The sequence below is a fragment of the Symphalangus syndactylus genome, chromosome 3 (genome assembly GCF_028878055.3).
Source record: "Symphalangus syndactylus isolate Jambi chromosome 3, NHGRI_mSymSyn1-v2.1_pri, whole genome shotgun sequence".
NCBI classification, from domain to species: domain Eukaryota; kingdom Metazoa; phylum Chordata; class Mammalia; order Primates; family Hylobatidae; genus Symphalangus; species Symphalangus syndactylus.
The window spans coordinates 146,858,884-146,877,549 of NC_072425.2; the positions used below are offsets into that span (position 1 = coordinate 146,858,884).

An 18,666-nucleotide genomic window follows, 5' to 3' on the forward strand; every position below is an offset into this window, starting at 1 on the left:
GCCTTAAAAAAGAAGGAAATCCTGCTATTTGCAACAACATGGATGAACCTTGAAGACCTTATACTAAGTGAAATAAGCCAGACACAGAAAGACAAATGCTGTGTGATCTCACTTATATGTGGAATCTAGAATAACCAAACTGGATATAAACAGAATAGAATGCCTGTTAACAGGGGCTGGAGCAGTGGGGGAAATGGGGAGATGTTGGTCAAAGGGTACAAACTTGCAGTTATGAGTAAATTTTGGAGACCTAATGTACAGGAGGGTGACTATCATTAATAATAATATACTGGCCAGGCACAGCGGCTTACGTCTGTAATCGCAGCACCTTGGGAGGTTGAGGCGAGAGAATAGCCTGAGCCTGGGCAACGTAGCGAGACCCTGCCTCTACAAAAAATTTTTTTAAATTGGCCAGGCTTAGTGGCCCACACCTGTAGTCCTAACTACTTAGGAGGCTGAAGCGGAGGATCACTTGAGCCCAAGAAGTTCAGGGCTGCAGTGAACTATGATTATGCCACTGCACTCCACCCTTGGTGACAGGGCGAGACCCTAGCTCTAAAAATAATAGTAATAATAATAAACGGTATACTTGACATTTGCTAAGAGAGTAGATCTTAAGGATTCTCATTACAAAGGAAAGGACAGGGTAACCAGGTAAGGTGATAACTCTGTGAATTAGCTTGATCATACCGATCATTTCACAATGTATACATATATCAAATCATCATGTTATATACCCTGAGTATATACAATTTTTATTTGTCAATTATACCGCAATAAAGCTGAAAAAATATTAAAGGACATCCTTCATGTTGAAAGAAAATGAGATTTCAGAGTTATTAAAATGGACAGAAAGAAATGAAGAACACTGGAAATGGTAAATATGTGATTAAATATCAAAGAATATATACATTCATTCTTTGAAAAATATAAAATTGCTTCAAGAAATAATTGCCACACCATTAGTTTATAACCTAGACTTTATATATTCTTAAATCTTAAAAACTTTATAACAAGCCCAAACATAAATATGATATGTACATATATGTATACACACACACACACACACACACACGTGTCTCTGCCTGTTTACTGGAGTGGCTTTAGTCCATTCATATATATTAATGGCTTATTTAGTGTGTGTGTGTGCGTGTGTGTGTGTGTGTGTGTGTGTGTGTGTGTATGTATGTATATACATATGCATGAAGGAAGGGGTAGGAAATAGAGCTATTATATATTGGAACAAAGTCACTATATTTTATCAGAATTAAATTACTATTAAAATAGACCATGGTAATTTAAAGATGCATACTATAATCCCTAGACTAGAGCATGCAGTAGGAAAAAATATATATAGCTTAAAATATGAAAAAAGTAATTAAAATGGTATACTAAAATTACTTGTTAGACATAAATGACAGCAGGAAATGAGGCACAGGAACAAAAAATGCATGAGTGACAGAAAACAAATAGCAAAATGACAACTATACATATAACCATACCAATAATTACATTAATATGAATGAACTAAATAAACCATCCCAATAAAAAGGCAGAGACTGTCAACCATGCAAATTCTCAAGGAATCTCCCTTCTCTGCATAGTTTTGGGAATGCTAGACTTATATTAATGGAAGTAAGCCAAGAAAGAAAAATAAATGGCAAATCCAAAACAAGGAAAAGGCTCTTCTGGAAGCTGCAGCAAAAGGCAGGTGGGCAGAAAACAAGAAAAAGGCAAAGGGAATTTGTAAGATGGTGCAGAATGCTCCAGGAGGACAGACAGCCAGTTCAGTTTTGAAGAGAATATTCTCAAAACAAGTCTCTAGGAATAAAACAGAAATAAGTTATCTGAGGTTAAAATGTCTAGAATTTAATTTGGTCAACATTTGACAGATCTTTTAGCTCTCTGGAGGAAAAACATAGTGATCAGTATTTGGGAAGATAAACAAGTAAAAAAACAAGGCAATTATTAACCCCAGAATAAAACAAAAGTGTTAAGCCAGGTGCGGTGGCTCACGCCTGTAATCCCAGCATGCTGGGAGGTCGAGGCAGGTGGATCACTTGAGGTCAAGAGTTCAAGACCAGCCTGGCCAACATGGTGAAACCCTGTCTCTACTAAAAATACAAAAATTAGCCAGGCGTGGTGACACCATCCTTAATCCCAGCTACTCAGGAGGCTGAGGCAGGATAATCGCTTGAACGCAGGAGGTGGAAGTTGCAGTGAGCAGAGATCATGCCACTGCACTCCAGCCTGGGTGACAGAGCAAGACTCTGTCTCAAAAAAATAAAAATAAAGTGTTAGAGAAAACATAACCCATAATAAGCTACTTGGATCCGCATTCATTCATTCCACAGGTATTCACTGAGTGCTCACTCTGTGTCTGGCCCTGCGGTAAGCTGTGGACTAACCACAATAAGCAAATAGATCAAATCTCTGCGTTCCAGAGGCCCACATTTTAGTGGATGAAGACAGATGCTTAAAAAAAAATCAGTCTGCAATATCAGATGGTGATTCATACTTTACAGACAAGTTACAAGTCTACATAGATTGAAAAGTGGGGCAGGCCTCTATTTTACATGCAGTAGTCACGGAATAAAGTGGCATTTGAACAGAGACCTGAGTAAAGTGAAGGAGACAACTGTTGGCTCCCTGTGGGAACACTTCGTTCTAGAAGCCACAGACAGTGCAATGTCCTGAAGCAGGAATGGAGTGTTCTCAGCTGTTTAAGGGAATGGAAAGGATCTAGTGTGGCAGGGCATGAGTGCTGGGAGAAATCAGAGATGGCCCAGGATCATATATGGCCTTATTGGCCCTGGTAAGGACTTTGGATTTACAAAGCCATGATAATGAAACTAATGATTTCAACAAACGAGTATAATGCAACTGCTATGAAAATAGCAGGGTGGGGAGGAGGGAGAGGCTGTGAGTGAGCTCCAGGAAGTCAGTAGGTGATGCCTGACAATGATGAATTAACAAATGGCCGCATGCACAAAGCATTAGGTTGGTGCAAAAGTAATTGTGGTTTTGCCATTACGTTTGCACTCACCCATTAACTACAATGGTGGAGGTAAATACTGGAGGAAACAGCTGAAAGGGTTGAAAGTGGCTTTGCTGGGGGTGAGGAGGGATAGAACATGAGGCTGTTGCTTTTCACTATAAGCCTTTCATACGAGTTGATTTTCTCAAAACTGTAAGCATTTTTTTAAAAGCTTGTGAAAGTTTTTAATGATGGGTGTGACCCTCATCCGTCAGTGTGTAAGATGTGAAACAGCCCTGACAATGTAGCTGGTGCTAGAGGGACGGGCCTGTGTCCAGGGTTGGAATACACTGTGCAGACCAAGAATGCTTTACATTCCAGGGTGGTCTTTTCTAGATCACTGTCTTAGTCTGCTTGTGCTGCTATAACAAAATACCACAGACTGGGTAATTTATAAAGAACAAATTTATTCTTTGGGAGGCCAAGGTGGGCGGATTACGAGGTCAAGAGTTCGAGACCATCCTGGCCAACATGGTGAAACCCCATCTCTACTAAAAATACAAAAAAAATTAGCCGGGCGTAGTGGTGGGCGCCTGTAGTCCCAGCTACTCAGGAGGCTGAGGCAGGAGAATGGCGTGAACCCGGGAGGCGGAGCTTGCAGTGAGCCGAGATGGTGCCACTACACTCCAGCCTGGGGGACAGAGCCAAACTCTGTCTCAAAAAAAAAAAAAAAAAGAACAAATTTATTTCTCACAGTTCTGAAGATTTGGAAGTCCAAGATCAAGGCACTGGCATGTGGTGTCTGTTGAAGGCTGTAGCCTCACATGGCAGAAAGCGCAAAAAAGGGAAACAACTCCCTCCCTTCAGCCCTTTATAAGTGTGCTTAATCCCATCCACAAGGGAGGAACCTTTATGGCTTAATCATCTCTTAAAGGCCCCACATCTAATATTATCACACTGGCAACACCTGAATTTTGGAGGGGACCCATTCACACCATAGCATTCCAATCCTGGCCCCCCAAAATTCACATACTTCTCACAAACAAAATACATTCATTCCATCACAATTGCCCTCAAAAGTCTTAAATCATCCTAACATGAACTTTAAAATCTAAGTCCAAAATCTTATCTAAATCCGGTATGAGAGAGACTCATTCACTTTGAGATAAATTTCATCCTGAGGCAAATTTCTCTCCAGCTGTGAGCCTGTGAATTCAAATGAGTTGCGTACTTTGATTCAAATACAATGGCATGACAGGCACAGGACAGACGTTTCTAGTCCAAAAGGAAGAAACAGGAAGGAAGAAAGGAGTAACAACAGGTCTCAAGTGAGTCCAAAACTCAACATTAGATCTTAGGCTTGAGAATAATATTATCTGAACACACTGGGGTGGGTGTTAGGCCCCCAAGGCTTCAGGTGATACCACCTCCAAGGCTTCCCTAAGTATTGGCCTACTGGGGACTCTCTGCAGTGGCTCTACCCTGGTGACAAATCTCTGCTTGGGCCCTGAGGTCAAAGAAATCCTTTCCATCTAGGTGGAGGCGGCCATGCTCCCACAGCTCATACAGTATGCATACCTACAGAGTTAGCACCACATGGATGCCACCAAGGTTTATAACTTGTGCCCTCTGGAGCAGTGGCCCAACCTGCACCTCGTCCTGCTTGAGCCACAGCTAGGGTGACTGAGGAACGCTCTGCTGGAAATGTGGGGAGCAGAGACCCAAGGTGGCCCTGGGCAGTGATCTCTGAGACCCCACAGGCACCTGGGCCCTTCCCCTGAAACTGTTCTGCCCCAAGGCTCTAACCCTCTTGGCCTATAATGAGCAAGGCAGCCCCAAATGCCTTTGGGGTCATTCTCCGAAATGCCTTTGGGGTCATTTTCCCGTTGTCTTGATAATTAGCACCTGGCTTCCTTCTACACCTACTAATCTCCATATCAGTCATGTGGCCATACCCGTGGCTTTCTCTCCTACACACACGTTTTTATCTTTTACATGGCTAGGCTGAGAATTTTTCAAATATTGACCTTTAGCTTTCCTTTTGATGATAAATTCTGCCTTCAAATCATTTCTCTTTTCTCACATTTTTGTCTTTTTTTTGAGATGGAGTTTTACTTTGGTCACCCAGGCTGGAGTGCAATGGCGCGATCTCGGCTCACTGCAACCTCCCCCTCCCAGGTTCAAGCGATTCTCCTGCCTCAGCCTCCCGAGTAGCTGGGATTACAGGCTCTTGCCACCACACCTGGCTAATTTTTGTATGTTTAGTAGAGATGGGGTTTCACCATGTTTGTCAGGCTTATCTCGAACTCCTGACCTCAGGTGATCTGCCTGCCTCGCCCTCCCAAAATGCTGGGATTACAGGCGTCAGCCACCGCGCCCAGCCTCTCATGTTTTTCTATCAGCAGTTAAGAGAAGCCACACAGCATCCTGAACACTTTGCTGCTTTCTATCTCTTCTGCCAAATATCCTAGGTCATCATTCTTACGTTCTGCCCTCCATGAAGTCCTAGAACACGACATAATTCAGCTAAGTTCTTTACCACTTTCTAACAAGGATAACCTTTCTTGCAGTTTCCAATACCTTGTTCTTTATTTCTGTCTGAGACCTCATCAGAATTGCGTTCACCATCGGTATCTCTATCAACATTCTGTTCATGACCACTTAGGCAATCTCTAAGAACGAGGCTTTCCCCATAGCTCATATCCCACACCTACAGCTCTCCTCTTCTTCTGAGCCCTCACCGGAATCATCCTTAATGCTCCGTTCATGGCAATCCAGGCTTTTTTCCAGCACTCACTTCAAAGCTGTTCCAGCTTCTATTCATTATCCAGTTCCAAAGCCACTCCCACGTTTTTACGTATTTGTTATAACACCTGGTTATAAATGTTATAAACTTCTCTGGTACCAGTTTCTGTCTTAGTCCCTGTTGTGTTGATATCACAGAATACGCAGACTGGGTAATTTATAAAGAACAAAAATTTATTTCTCACTGTTCTGAACGCTGGGAAGTCCAAGATCAAGGCACCAGCATCTGGTGTCTGCTGAGGGCTGCCTCCTCACATGCAGGAGGACAAAGAGGGGGCCAGCTCCCTCCAGCCAGCCCCTGTATGAGGTAGGGCATCTGCTCCTAGTTCAGGAGGGAGGGGCCCTCATGGCCTAGTCCCTTCTTAAAAGTCCTCTTCTTAAAAGTCCTCTTCTTGGCCGGGTGTGGTGGCTCACACCTGTAATCCCAGCACTTTGGGAGGCCGAGGCGGGCGGATCACCTAAGGTCAGGAGTTCGAGAAAAGCCTGGCCAACATGGTGAAATCCCATCTCTACAAAAAATATAAAAATTAGCCAGGTGTGGTGGCGGGTGCCTGTAATTCCAGCTACTCGGGAGGCTGAGGCAGGAGAATCCCTTGAACCTGGGAGGCGGAGGTTGTAGTGAGCCGAGATCGCGCCACTGCATTCCAGCCTGGGCAACAGAGCGAAAAAAAAAAAAAAAGTCCCCTTCTCTTAATGCTATCACCTTGGCAACACCTGGATTTTGGAGGGGACACATTCAAACCATAGCAATCACCAACAACTGGTATTTTTCTCCTACCCTACATATTCTTTAGGTAACCACCCAGGCCAGTGGGGAAAATAATCTACTTCTGAATAAATCCTAGCTATAGTTTCATGCTACTGTAAATGGGATAAAAGCAAATCATGCCTGAAAATTTTTGGAATAAGGTGATGTTTATATCGTTACGCTGATTTTTACAAAATGTGAATCATATTGACCAGGTTCATTTGTACTAGACCACCACACCAAAACTTTTAAAAATTATTTTCCAATTAGATGAAAAATGATGTTGTGCTTTCGTTTGTATATCTCTAATTTCCGGGAGATTTATAATTTGTTTGTATTATTTTGTGAATCATCTGTTCATGTCTTCTGCCTATTCTCCTACAGTCTTTTTCTTATTAATTTGTAAAGACTCTAATGTAATAGCCAACTGCTACAAGAATGTTTCTGAGTTGTTTACCTTTTGATGTTCTTGATATTAAAAGATGTTTACATAGCTGAACATTTTTCTTTTCTAGTCCTCCCCCTTTATGTTTATGCCTTGGAAGATTTCTCTACCTGAGATCAATAAATATTCACCTATCCTCCTCTTTCCCCACCCTCATCCTTTTATTTTATCCACGTTTAAAGCATTACAGACAGTGGAGTCCAGTTGGTCAAGTAACTCACTTTACAGATGAGACTTCAGTGATGTAACAGAAAGTCTTGTTTTATGAGAATGTGTTAATCCGTCTTAATGTGGCTTATGATTTGCAATCTCAGGCAAGTATTGTGTTTCCTGACAAAATATACATTTGCTTGCCTTCTTCATTAGCCACCTAACAGCCTTCCCCTAATTTTTCAGGTGTCCTGATGGCAAATTTCAAGGGCCACGCACTGCCAGGGAGTTTCTTCCTGATCGTCGGGCTGTGTTGGTCAGTGAAGTACCCGCTGAAGTACTTCAGCCACACGCGGAAGCACAGCCCACTGCATTACTATCATCGTCTCGAGATCGTCGAAGCCGCAGTTAGGACTTTGTTTTCCGTCATTGGTAAGAGCAGGGGTCATTTGGTCCAGGGAATCTCCTCATCATATCCAGAACTATTTTTTTTTTTTTTTTGAGACGGAGTCTCGCTCTGTCACCCAGGCTGGAGTGCAGTGGTGCGATCTGGGCTCACTGCAGGCTCCGCCTCCCGGCTTCACGCCATTCTCCTGCCTCAGCCTCCCGAGTAGCTGGGACTACAGGCGCCCGCCACCACACCTAGATAATTTTTTTGTATTTTTAGTAGAGACGAGGTTTCACCGTGTTACCCAGGATGGTCTCGATCTCCTGACCTCGTGATCTGCCTGCCTCGGCCTCCCAAAGTGCTGGGATTACAGGCGTGAGCCACCACACCCAGCCAACCCAGAACCTTTAATTCATTTTCTGAGCCCTGTGAAATAGATGTTTCCACTGGCGGAGATAAGAGGGCAACAATTTCCTGATGGCCACTAGACTATTTTATCATAACATCCATTGTGTACAGAGCTTTATAATACTAACGGTTGACAGTGCTCACATCATGGGACACTGTGAAAAACTATCAGATCAACAAGGACACAGGTATGGAAAGTTGTAGGAGCAAAACACCCACTGTATGAAAAAGATATGACACAAATAAAAAGAGAAAAAAACAAAATAGATTAGGCTTACGTACCTGGGTTGTGACAAAGTAGAAAAATCACCTTTTTTCCTCAATTGTCTCTCCCTCCAGATCCTTACAGTAGTTAACACCCAATCCATTGGCTTATCCTCATCCTCAAGTCTCAAGTGCTTATAGAGAGAGAGTTTATATAGATTAGTACATTAGCCAGTGGGAGAGAAAAAGCAGCAGAGGGCTGTTGGAGAGGGATTTTCCTTCACTCTGCCCCATTCCAACAAGATCCACCCACTCCCACTGTTTCCTTTGCATCCACTCCGCTCCACTGGGGCCCTCCAGGAACAAGCAGTGAGGACAGTAACAAGTGTTCTTCCTCAGGACCAGCCCCACCTGGGGGGGAATGAGGGGTCTTAATCTGCAACTGACAATTACCACTTGTCATCAGTGGCCTATGGTTTCTTGGAGAGAGTGAAGTAACATTCGTAGCTTCTCTTGAAGGAAGCGAAGCTTTACAGGGCTTTGTTGGCCTCATCCTGCTGAATTTCCCCACTCACCATTCAGGCATCACAGAGGCCTCCCGTGAGAAGTGACAGAGACCTGTGGCTTAAAGGATCAGGACAGCATCAACCTTGCCTAAATAAAGCTAGGACAATTAGAATATCTGGCCCCTTGACTGGGTGAAAATGGTACTCATTCAACAGCTGTCTGGCACTCCTACCACAAGCCAGAAAGTCACTGTTCCAGGCACAGGAGATACACTGGGGAACCACACAGCCCCTGCTGTCACAGGGCTTCCATTCTAGTGTCACTGGGACTTTTCCTGGGTCATTTCCACAACTTCCTGACTCTGTGTGTGGGAATTCAAAAAGGGTCTGGCTTGAGAAACTAGTATCTGGGAAACAGAGTCCAAAATGTCATCATGGAGGATTTCTTCTAGGCTTCCCCGAGAACATTTTGGGTACCAGGCATAAAGACAAATCTTTTGCCTTCCAAATTAGGTGATAAAAGTAGAAGGGATAAGAACTAAGAGCTATCCTGTGGCGCAGCTTTGTCATTTTCTGGCCCACATCATGGGGCCTCTGCCTTGTTTACCCGGTGTTTTAAAACACAGAGCTGGGAGGGGCGCAGGGCTTGCAGAGCTGGCTCTGTGCCCAGGAAGGGCACGTACCTGGGAGCCACTTCCCTCTCTTGGCACATACAGGTATCTTCATTACCAGTGCATCTCTGCTCGGATTCTGCTTTCAACCTAATTGTTTCTGTCTAGGATTTCTTTTACTGCTCACTTGGCAGGGAAGCCCAGAGATTATTCTATCAGCCACACTCCGACTTAAGTGATGATGTCTTGCTCATCTCCGCTCCTGGACAAACCTCCTGGGGATCTGTGTGTGGTTGTGTTCGTTGATTCTTCTACCTTCAACCCCAAACCCCTAAAAGGAACAACAATGGCAAGATGTCTACACAGGTTACTCAGCACACACCCTACTTTATACTGAAGCAGCTGCACCTGAGGCAGCAAAGTAGCTCTGCTGACCCGCGGGCCACCCTCACCTCACCCCATCTCCGCTTCGTTCATGCCTTTGGGTTATTTCTTGCTATTTGTCTCAGAGCTACTCTTCCCTCTAAAACATTCATCCTCATTTCCCTGCAGGGATCCTGGCAGAGCAGTTTGTTCCGGACGGGCCCCACCTGCACCTCTACCATGAGAACCACTGGATAAAGTTAATGAATTGGCAGCACAGCACCATGTACCTATTCTTTGCAGTCTCAGGAATTGTTGACATGCTCACCTATCTGGTCAGCCACGTTCCCTTGGGGGTGGACAGACTGGTTATGGCTGTGGCAGTATTCATGGAAGGTAATTTTGTGGAACGGATGGAGAGGAAGGAGAGCCTGACAAGCCATATTTATGAAGGATCAGAGTACAAAATATCAGAAATGTTGCAAACACAATAACCTTCCCCAGAAAATCCACATCTCTGGACTGCCAAAACCTGAATAGGACCTAGTGCTCTGCTCTGGATGGGCCAGGTGACATATTCCCTAAAGTAGCCCATGAAAGCTTTGAGGCTTGCAGGCAGCTCCCAAAGCCCCTGGATGACACTACAGGAATCCTCCTTGCCTTCCCACTGCCGCCAGCAGCCCTGCTCACGCACGTGCACACTCCTCAGTGTGGGTGTATGTGCGCACATACACATGTGTGTACACACAATGCCCCAGCTGGTTGAATGTCACCATGCCGGGGATACACCCCTTTGGTTAAGTGAAACCACACTCTACCTTTCACCCAGAGAGGTACCGTCTTGCCTCCATCACAAGTCTCAGGAGACCCAGCCCGCTGCTAGGGGAGCGCTCCCAGTATGACTCACACTGACCGGGGTACGAAAATACATTTTGTCATCTAACAGCCTCACTTCTGTACCTCAGCAAGAGTCGAAAAAGGTTCAGGGCAAAACTGAATTTCAAATATACACACACACAGTCTGTTACAAATCAGCAACATGCTTCGGCTGGCCCATCCTATACTGATCCCACCATGGGTTCTGTAGAGATTTTAAGATACAATCCCTTGCTGCTTTATACTCCTAACATACTCATGAAATACACTTACTCGCATCTGTTTGCTGCCTGTAATGTTATGTAAACTAACTTCCTAAATGCTGAAGAACCTAGCTGAGACAGGTGTAGGAGGAAACTTCGGTGATGGTGAAAGCCAAGTGTAGCCCTGACAGCTGCCATCTGGTTTGTGGCAGGTTTCCTCTTCTACTACCACGTCCACAACCGGCCTCCGCTGGACCAGCACATCCACTCACTCCTGCTGTATGCTCTGTTCGGAGGGTGTGTTAGTATCTCCCTAGAGGTGATCTTCCGGGACCACATTGTGCTGGAACTTTTCCGAACCAGTCTCATCATTCTTCAGGGAACCTGGTTCTGGCAGGTGATTTTCCACACCCAGGCCCCTCGCTGGTCTGGATGGAGAAGCCCCACCGAGCGCATCCAAGAGAAATCCCAGATGAGAATATGGGGTCTGAAAATGCGCATTAAAATGCCATGCAAAGGAGTTTAGATGACCCTTTTCCCCCCATGCCCACCTTTGACTTCTAGTTTTATCCATTAACATCCAGAGGATGCATTAGCAATCCAAAATTTAGAGCATGCACAGTGAGGTTCAGCTGCCCTCCCCAGAGGATGGGCTGATGCCTTTCACAGGCTCTGCTTGCTAAACTATCCACTGGAAATGTGGGCCCTGAAGTTCTGTTTTGTTGTTTTGAGAGAGACTCGCCCTGTCACCCAGGCTAGAGTGCAGTGGCGCAATCTCGGCTCACTGCAACCTCTATCTCCCAGGTTCAAGCGATTCTCATGCCTCAGCCTCCTGGGTAGCTCAGGTTACAGGTGCCCGCCACCACGCCTGGCTAATTTTTTTGTATTTTTAGTAGAGACAGGGTTTCACCATGTTGGCCAGGATGGTCTCGAACTCCTGACCTCAAGTGATCGGCCTGCCTCGGCCTCCCAAAGAGCTGGGATTATAGGTGTGAGCCACTGCACCTGGACTTGTGTTTTTAAGTAAGCCTATACAACCAAAATTAACCTGAAGCCTTTTTTTTTTTTTTTTTTTTTTGAGACAGTCTCACTCTGTCGCCCAGGCTACAGTGTAGTGGCGTGATCTCGGCTCACTGCAAGCTCCACCTCCCAGGTTCACGCCATTCTCCTGCCTCAGCCTCCCAAGTAGCTGGGACTACAGGTGCCCGCCACCACACCTGGCTAATTTTTTGTTATTTTTAGTAGAGAAGGGGTTTCACTGAGTTAGCCAGGATGGTCTCGATCTCCTGACCTCATGATCCACCCGCCTCAGCCTCCCAAAGTGCTGGGATTACAGGCATGAGCCACCATGCCCCGCTTTTTTTTTTTTTTGAGACGGTCTCGCACTGTGGCCCGGGCTGGCGTGCAGTGTCATGATCTCGGCTCACTGCAACCTCCGCCTCCCAGGTTCAAGCAATTCTCCTGCCTCAGCCTCCCAGTTAGCTAGGATTACAGGTGCCCACCACCATGCCCAGCTCATTTTTTGTATTTTCAGTAGAGACAGGGTTTCACTATGTTGGTCAGGCTGGTCTTGAACGCCTAACCTTGTAATCCGCCTGCCTCAGCCTCCCAAAGTGCTGGTATTACAGGCGTAAGCCACCACACCCGGCCAGAGCCATTTTTCTACGTGAAAAGGCCTTTCTATGCTAACGAAGTGTGGGAACTATGAGCCGTTGGTAACATATGGGCCACTTCGGTGGCCACAGGAAGACGGCTAGATTGTTTCCCAGGACCATCAACCACAAGACCAACTTCTCTGTGTAATCTCCTAGATTGGGTTTGTGCTGTTCCCACCTTTTGGAACACCTGAATGGGACCAGAAGGATGAGGCCAACCTCATGTTCATCACCATGTGCTTCTGCTGGCACTACCTGGCTGCCCTCAGCATCGTGGCCATCAACTTTTCTCTTGTTTACTGGTATGTCTGAGACTTTTGTGAAGCTTTTCCTCCTAACTCTAAGCAGGACTGATGTGATTAAATTGCACCGTCTAATGAGTGCCAACTACATGCCAAATTCTGTGCAAGGTACTCTCATGCAGGGAAGGTATCACTACCCTTATTTGCAAACAAGGGGAATGAGGCTTTTCAAAGTTTAATGATGTGTCTGGGTCATAGTAACCTGAGGGACCCAGGTTTCAAATGCAGGTCTCACAGGTTTTAAGCCTGTGGTGTGGTGGGGAAAACTGAAATGGGAATCAGTACTGGATGGCAGTCCCCATGTAAAGGGTTCATTCTGGACCCATGATCTTATTTCCAGACCTGCCCTCCCTGCTTCCCAGAGATGATGTGACAATCAAAAAATAAACCAGAGCAGAATGTTAAGACAAACTGCACTCCACCCCTCACTGAAGGCTCCTTAGAGGTATATAGATAACAGCTATGGACTCCTATGCACTTGCTGTGCCCCAGGCCCAGTGGAAAGCAGCTAAACTGTATTATCCCATTTAATCTTCATTGCTTTATGAAGTATGCACTGTTATTTTTTACAGGTGGAGAAAACGAGGCTTCAAAAAGCTGAGTAACTTGACCAAGGTCACCCCACTAATAAATGGCAGAGCCTCTCAGTGCAAGGGTGACTTTTAGCAAATGGTATTACCAGTTCTATTTGCTGTTCAGCTGCCTCTACCTTTTCTTCTAGGTCATTTCTCTAGATCCCAAGCAGAATATTAGGTTGATACTAAAGTAACTGGTTTTTGACATTATTTCATCCAGAAAGAGTTCCACACGGACCAAAGAGAAGGGAGCTCAAGTCAGTTTCTGTAGTTCTCCTGCCCAGCCACTGAAACAGTACACCAAGACAGGCAGGAGACCTTGGCCTCAATTATGACATTCAGTAGTTTCCACCATCGCCCCTTTATCTACTGATATTTCCTAAGAAGTCTAGTTTGAAGACATGTAATCACAGTATTTGATAGAAATATAAAGAAAATAGTTTAAGAACCAGTAGATGCCTTCACATCCTTGGTAATGGATTAAGGGAATCTCTGGCTAATTGGCTCTTACTCTCTCTGTTAAAGCCTTTTGACTCGGATGAAGACACACGGAAGGGGAGAAATCATTGGAATTCAGAAGCTGAATTCAGATGACACTTACCAGACCGCCCTCTTGAGTGGCTCAGATGAGGAATGAGCCGAGATGTGGAGGGCGTAGATATCCCACTGCACAGCTGGAATGAATGGAGTCCATCCCCTCTACCTGAATGCCTGCTGTGGTCTGATCTTAAGGGTCTATATATTTGCACCTCCTCATTCAACACAAGACTGGAGGTTCTAAAACAGGAAATCAGGCCTACAGCATCCTGTGTATCTTGCAGTTGAGATTTTTAAACATAATATAAAGTCTGTGTTGGTATAGTACCCTTCATAAGGAAAAATGAAGTAATGCCTCTAAGCAGCAGGCCTTTGTGCCTCAGTGTAAAGAGAAATCAAGAGATGCTAAAAGCTTTACAATGCAAGTGGCCTCATTTATGAATCCAGGATATGAACCCAGCAAAAGAACTTGCTGCTTTTGGTAACTTATCCCTTTTTCTCTTAAGAAAGCAGGTACTTTCTTATTAGAAGTATGTTAGAATGTGTAAGCAAATGACAGTGCCTTTAGAGTTACAATTCTAACTTACATTATTCACAAGCTTTGGTATTTTAAAACTATTGTTAAACATATCATAACCAATCATACCAGGGTACTGCAATACCACTGTTTATAAGTGACAAAATTAGGCCAAAGGTGATTTTTTTTTAAATCAGGAAGCTAGTTACCGGCTCTACTGAGAGTTGGAGCCCTGATGTTCTGATTCTTCAAAGTCACCCTAAAAGAAGATCTGATAGAAAAGCTGTATACACGAGATAGAAAAATGTCAGGTATGGAAGGCTTTCAATTTTAATATAGCTGAAAGCAAAGGATAACGAATTCAGAATTAGTAATGTAAAATCTTGATACCCTAATCTTGCTTCTGGATCTGTTCTTTTTCTTTTTTAAAAACTTCCTTCACTGCGCCTGTAATCCTAGCACTTTGGGAGGCCAAGGCAGGTGGATCATGGGGTCAGAAGATCAAGACCATCCTGGCTAACATGGTGAAACCCCGTCTCTACTGAAAATACAAAAAATTAGCCGGGTGTGGTGGCGGGCACCTGTAGTCCCAGCTACTCGGGAGGCTGAGGCAAGAGGATGGCATGAACCCGGTAGGGTAGCTTGCAGTGAGCCGAGATCATGCCACTGTACTCCAGCCTGGGTGACAGGGCAAGACTCTGTCTCAAAAACAAACAAACTTCCTTCAACAAATATTTATTAAATATCCACTTTGCAACAGCACTGAAATGGCTGTAAGGACTCCTGAGATATGTGTCCAGCAAGGAGTTTATAGTCAAACAGGAGAAACATGCCAGTAGTTACATCCAGTGTGATGGGTGCTGAGAGGCAAGTACAAACCACGATGAGAAAAAGGAGAGGAGGGGAAATGCAGAGCTCGCCCTGTAGAAAAAGTATATCCCAGGTAGAGAGTGTAGCACATTAAAAAATGAAAGCATAAAAAAATACGGAGAACTTAAAAAGTTCTACAAACTGATAAAAGCGAGTTAGGACCAAGCTGATGGGCCTTAGAGACCAAATAATACTTTCCACGTGCGTAGTATTTTTCAGATTCTGAAATGCACCCTATCTCATTTGGTTCTCACAACCGCTTGTAATGTGTAAGAGCATGAGGTCTTTCAGAAAAGCTGGCTGGCCCAGCCAGGCACAGTGGCTCACGCCTGTAATCCCAGCACTTTTGGAGGCCAAGGCAGGTGGATCATGAGGTCAAGAGATCGAGACCATCCTGGCCAACATGGTGAAACCCCATCTCTACTAATAATATAAAAATTAGCTTGGTGTGGTGGCAAGCACCTGTAGTCCCAGCTACTTGGGAGGCTGAGGCAGGAGAATCACTTGAACCCGGGAGGCGGAGGTTGCAGTGAGCCGAGATTGTGTCACTGCACTCCAGCCTGGCGACAGAGCAAGACTCCATCTCAAAAACAAAAACAAAACACTCACCCATAGCTGTGCCATTCATCTATCAGAAACCTGAAGCCAGCATATGAAGGAAGCAAGTGTGGCACAAATCCTGGGCTGTCACCGTAAACAGCTCTAGTAGGGAGTTTCCATTCTATGCTATTGCTATTCCACCCACAGGCTGTATAGTGCCGAATTTACACTTCCTGAGGTGTCAGCATCCTGAAGCAACCTGAACTTTACACTCACTCCCTGCTCTCCAGAATGCACACATCTGCATGTGCAAAAACGACAAGCAGAATCAGGTGACCTCAGCTAACAGGAATGTGGGCAGGGCTGTGGCTGAATGCCAGACCTACTTTTATGAAATTCCTTGTTAAGTAAATTCAGAAGGGGTTTGTTTGTAGCTGGCAGTAAATACCTAAGACAAGATCTCTGGAATTTCTACCTTTTTTTTTTTTTTTAATTTAAAAACTGTCACATGGCTTTCTATGTGAAATGTGATTCTTGAAAATAACAGATACACAAATATCAAAGGATTATCAAATGCAGACACACTCACCTTTCTCAGGTGGAAAGGCCCATTTCCCCGCACTGCACCCTACCTCTCCCCACTGCCAACCTCATCCCGTGCCAGTCTACTTGCCCATCACAAGCTCAACCTGGGAGGCCCATTCACCTCTGCTCTCTGCAATGCAGGCCTCCCACCTCCTAAGACTGGATTGCCCCCAGGCTCGCCAGGATACATCACAGCCCTCCTGCCCGGAGGAAGGCAACAGAGAGACTTGACTTAGAATCAGAAGCTTCTCTTTAACTTCAACTCAGACTCATGTCTTCCAACGGTTAAAGAGGAATGATGACACTGATTTTACAAAATTGCTCTAAGAATTAAACAAAATGTCTGTGAAACAGCTGCAGAGCCAACCAGCCTCCCAGACCCTCCTCCGCTTCTCCGCAACCCCCTAACCACCCAACAACTAAGCCAGGCTGCCTCCATCCCACATCCTCCTGCTCCACCTCTTCAACGCACAAGAGCTTCAATACACTCCAAAAATTAAAGATACGTTTTTAATAACTTGGGCACTTTCAAGAGAAACAGGGAAGCACCAGCAACTCAGAAAGCCTTTACCACTCACTGCTGCCCCAAAACAAGAGATGCATATATTGTTGACAACCAGTGCTTGAATTAATTACATTTTAAAATATTGTCCTGAGCTCTGCCTGTAGCTGAGGCTGAGAAGCGTGAAATAGCCAGGATTAAATGACCTGCAAATCTAGACTGGCTTCTTTTGGGGCTGGTACTGCCAGGCAGATAGATCCCTGTTCCTTGCACCCCCACTGTCCTCCACCATCTCTACTCGAGCAAGGGTCAAAAAACTTTTTTTTGAGACAGAGTCTTGCAGGCTGGAGTGCAGTGGCAAGATCTCAGCTCACTGCAACCTCCACCTCCCGGCTTCAAGCAATTCCCCTGCCTCAGCCTCCCAAGTAGCTGCGACTACAGGTGCACGCCACTACGCCCGGCTAATTTTTTGTAGTTTAGTAGAGACAGGATTTCACCATGTTGTTCAGGATGGTCTCGATCTCCTGACCTCGTGATCTGCCTGCCTTGGCCTCCCAAAGTGCTGGGATTTACAGGTGTGAGCCACCACGCCCGGCTGCAAAAAAAAAAAAAAAAAAAAAAAAAAACTTTTACTTAAAAGGCCATATAGGAAATACTTTAGGCTTCAAGGCCATCCAGTCTCTATGTCAACTACTCAATTCTGCCTTCGAATCTGAAAGCAGCCACAGATAATACAAACACAAATGGGTCTGGGCTGTGTTCCAATAAAACTTTATTTACAAAAACAAATGGCCAGCCCCAAGGGCCTGGTTTGCAACTCTTGCTCTGGAGCAGAGCCGAATGTATACTCTCTGAACTGCAACAAAGTTTGTGCTGCAAAAGCAGCACCTCTGCTGTCAGTCCCCTCCTCTCTGTCCACTGGCTCTGGACATCCATGTGAACAGGCTTACCAAGAAGGACGAAGTGGGCAGGTAAAGCTGGGGGGGGCCACAATCAAGATCCCAACACCCCTATCTTTAACAGGCAGTGCCAAGCGAATCCCATTTCAGGGGACCCATTCTACCTCGCTGCCTACGATGTCTTCCCATCTTACAGCCTCTCGATTACTATGCAGTTACCAAGTTGGCTACCACCTTACTAAGATTCTTGCCATTTTCTCATTCTAGTCAAAAGAATAAGTCATCAGTTTGGTGGAGGGGGCGGCTAAAGCCCAAGTTTATATTTGATACAGATGTATAACAGGTTCTTTAAAAAAATAAATTACATAAAATTTTCTAGACACAAAAATCCTATCCAGACCACTAGTCACGGAGAAGACCAGAAGCCAAAAAATACAATCCTCATGGAGAACCAGCTTATTCGCTGTGTGCACTCTGCAACTGGTAAGCCTTCCCTGGGGGTCTTACTCTCAGAACTCTGGCTTGTAGGACATAACTGGTAATTCCTGCAATTTCAACAGAATATTCTCCTAGATTGGTAGAGAGCAGAACCTTGGAACCCTGGAGTGAACCCTTCTCAGGGTGCTCCACTATGGCACATGGCAGCAGAATCCAGGCCACTGTTGCCATCATCCCCCGCCTGGCTGCCTTGAACAGGCAAGCTTAAAAGAATGACACAACCTCCCTGCTCCCTTCTCAGCCAGGACAGACCAGGCATGGTCTTTCATGGAAGCCATCCTCTCTCATAATCATTGTTGCTCAGGTGCCTGTTTAGGAGATGGAGCTGTAGTCACAACAACAGTGGAGACTGCTTTGGAGGAGCCAGAAGCTGTTCCCTGTTGGAGATGGGATGCAGGGACAGTCTGGATGCGCACCTGTTTGCAAAGACAGAAGGTCAGGTCAATGGATTGCAAGTAGGCTCACCAGTTAAGAACAGCAGTGAAATCAGAGAGGAGCCCAA

At 45.2% G+C, this 18,666-nt stretch overlaps 2 protein-coding genes across 13 annotated transcripts in view; one reads left to right on the top strand and one right to left on the bottom strand.

Moving 5' to 3' along the window:
• Positions 1-15,156, top strand: part of TMEM45B (transmembrane protein 45B) — a 44,114-nt gene extending 28,958 nt beyond the window's left edge. The window contains exons 2-6 of one of the 2 annotated variants that reach the window (XM_063635662.1): positions 7,372-7,557; positions 9,795-10,001; positions 10,897-11,081; positions 12,496-12,641; positions 13,742-15,156. In XM_063635662.1, the coding sequence (XP_063491732.1) occupies positions 7,380-7,557; positions 9,795-10,001; positions 10,897-11,081; positions 12,496-12,641; positions 13,742-13,853 (828 nt within the window). In that variant the 5' untranslated portion in view covers positions 7,372-7,379 and the 3' untranslated portion in view covers positions 13,854-15,156. The remainder of the gene's footprint in view (positions 1-7,371; positions 7,558-9,794; positions 10,002-10,896; positions 11,082-12,495; positions 12,642-13,741) is intronic. The other variant, XM_055273770.2, reaches the window with a different exon arrangement.
• Positions 14,990-18,666, bottom strand: part of NFRKB (nuclear factor related to kappaB binding protein) — a 36,159-nt gene continuing 32,482 nt past the window's right edge. For 8 of the 11 annotated variants that reach the window (XM_055273729.2, XM_055273728.2, XM_063635654.1 and 5 more), the window contains one exon: positions 16,762-18,580. In XM_055273729.2, the coding sequence (XP_055129704.1) occupies positions 18,455-18,580 (126 nt within the window). In that variant the 3' untranslated portion in view covers positions 16,762-18,454. Of the gene's footprint in view, positions 18,581-18,666 lie in introns of all 11 variants that reach the window. The other 3 variants (XM_063635656.1, XM_063635657.1, XM_055273723.2) reach the window with 1 other exon arrangement.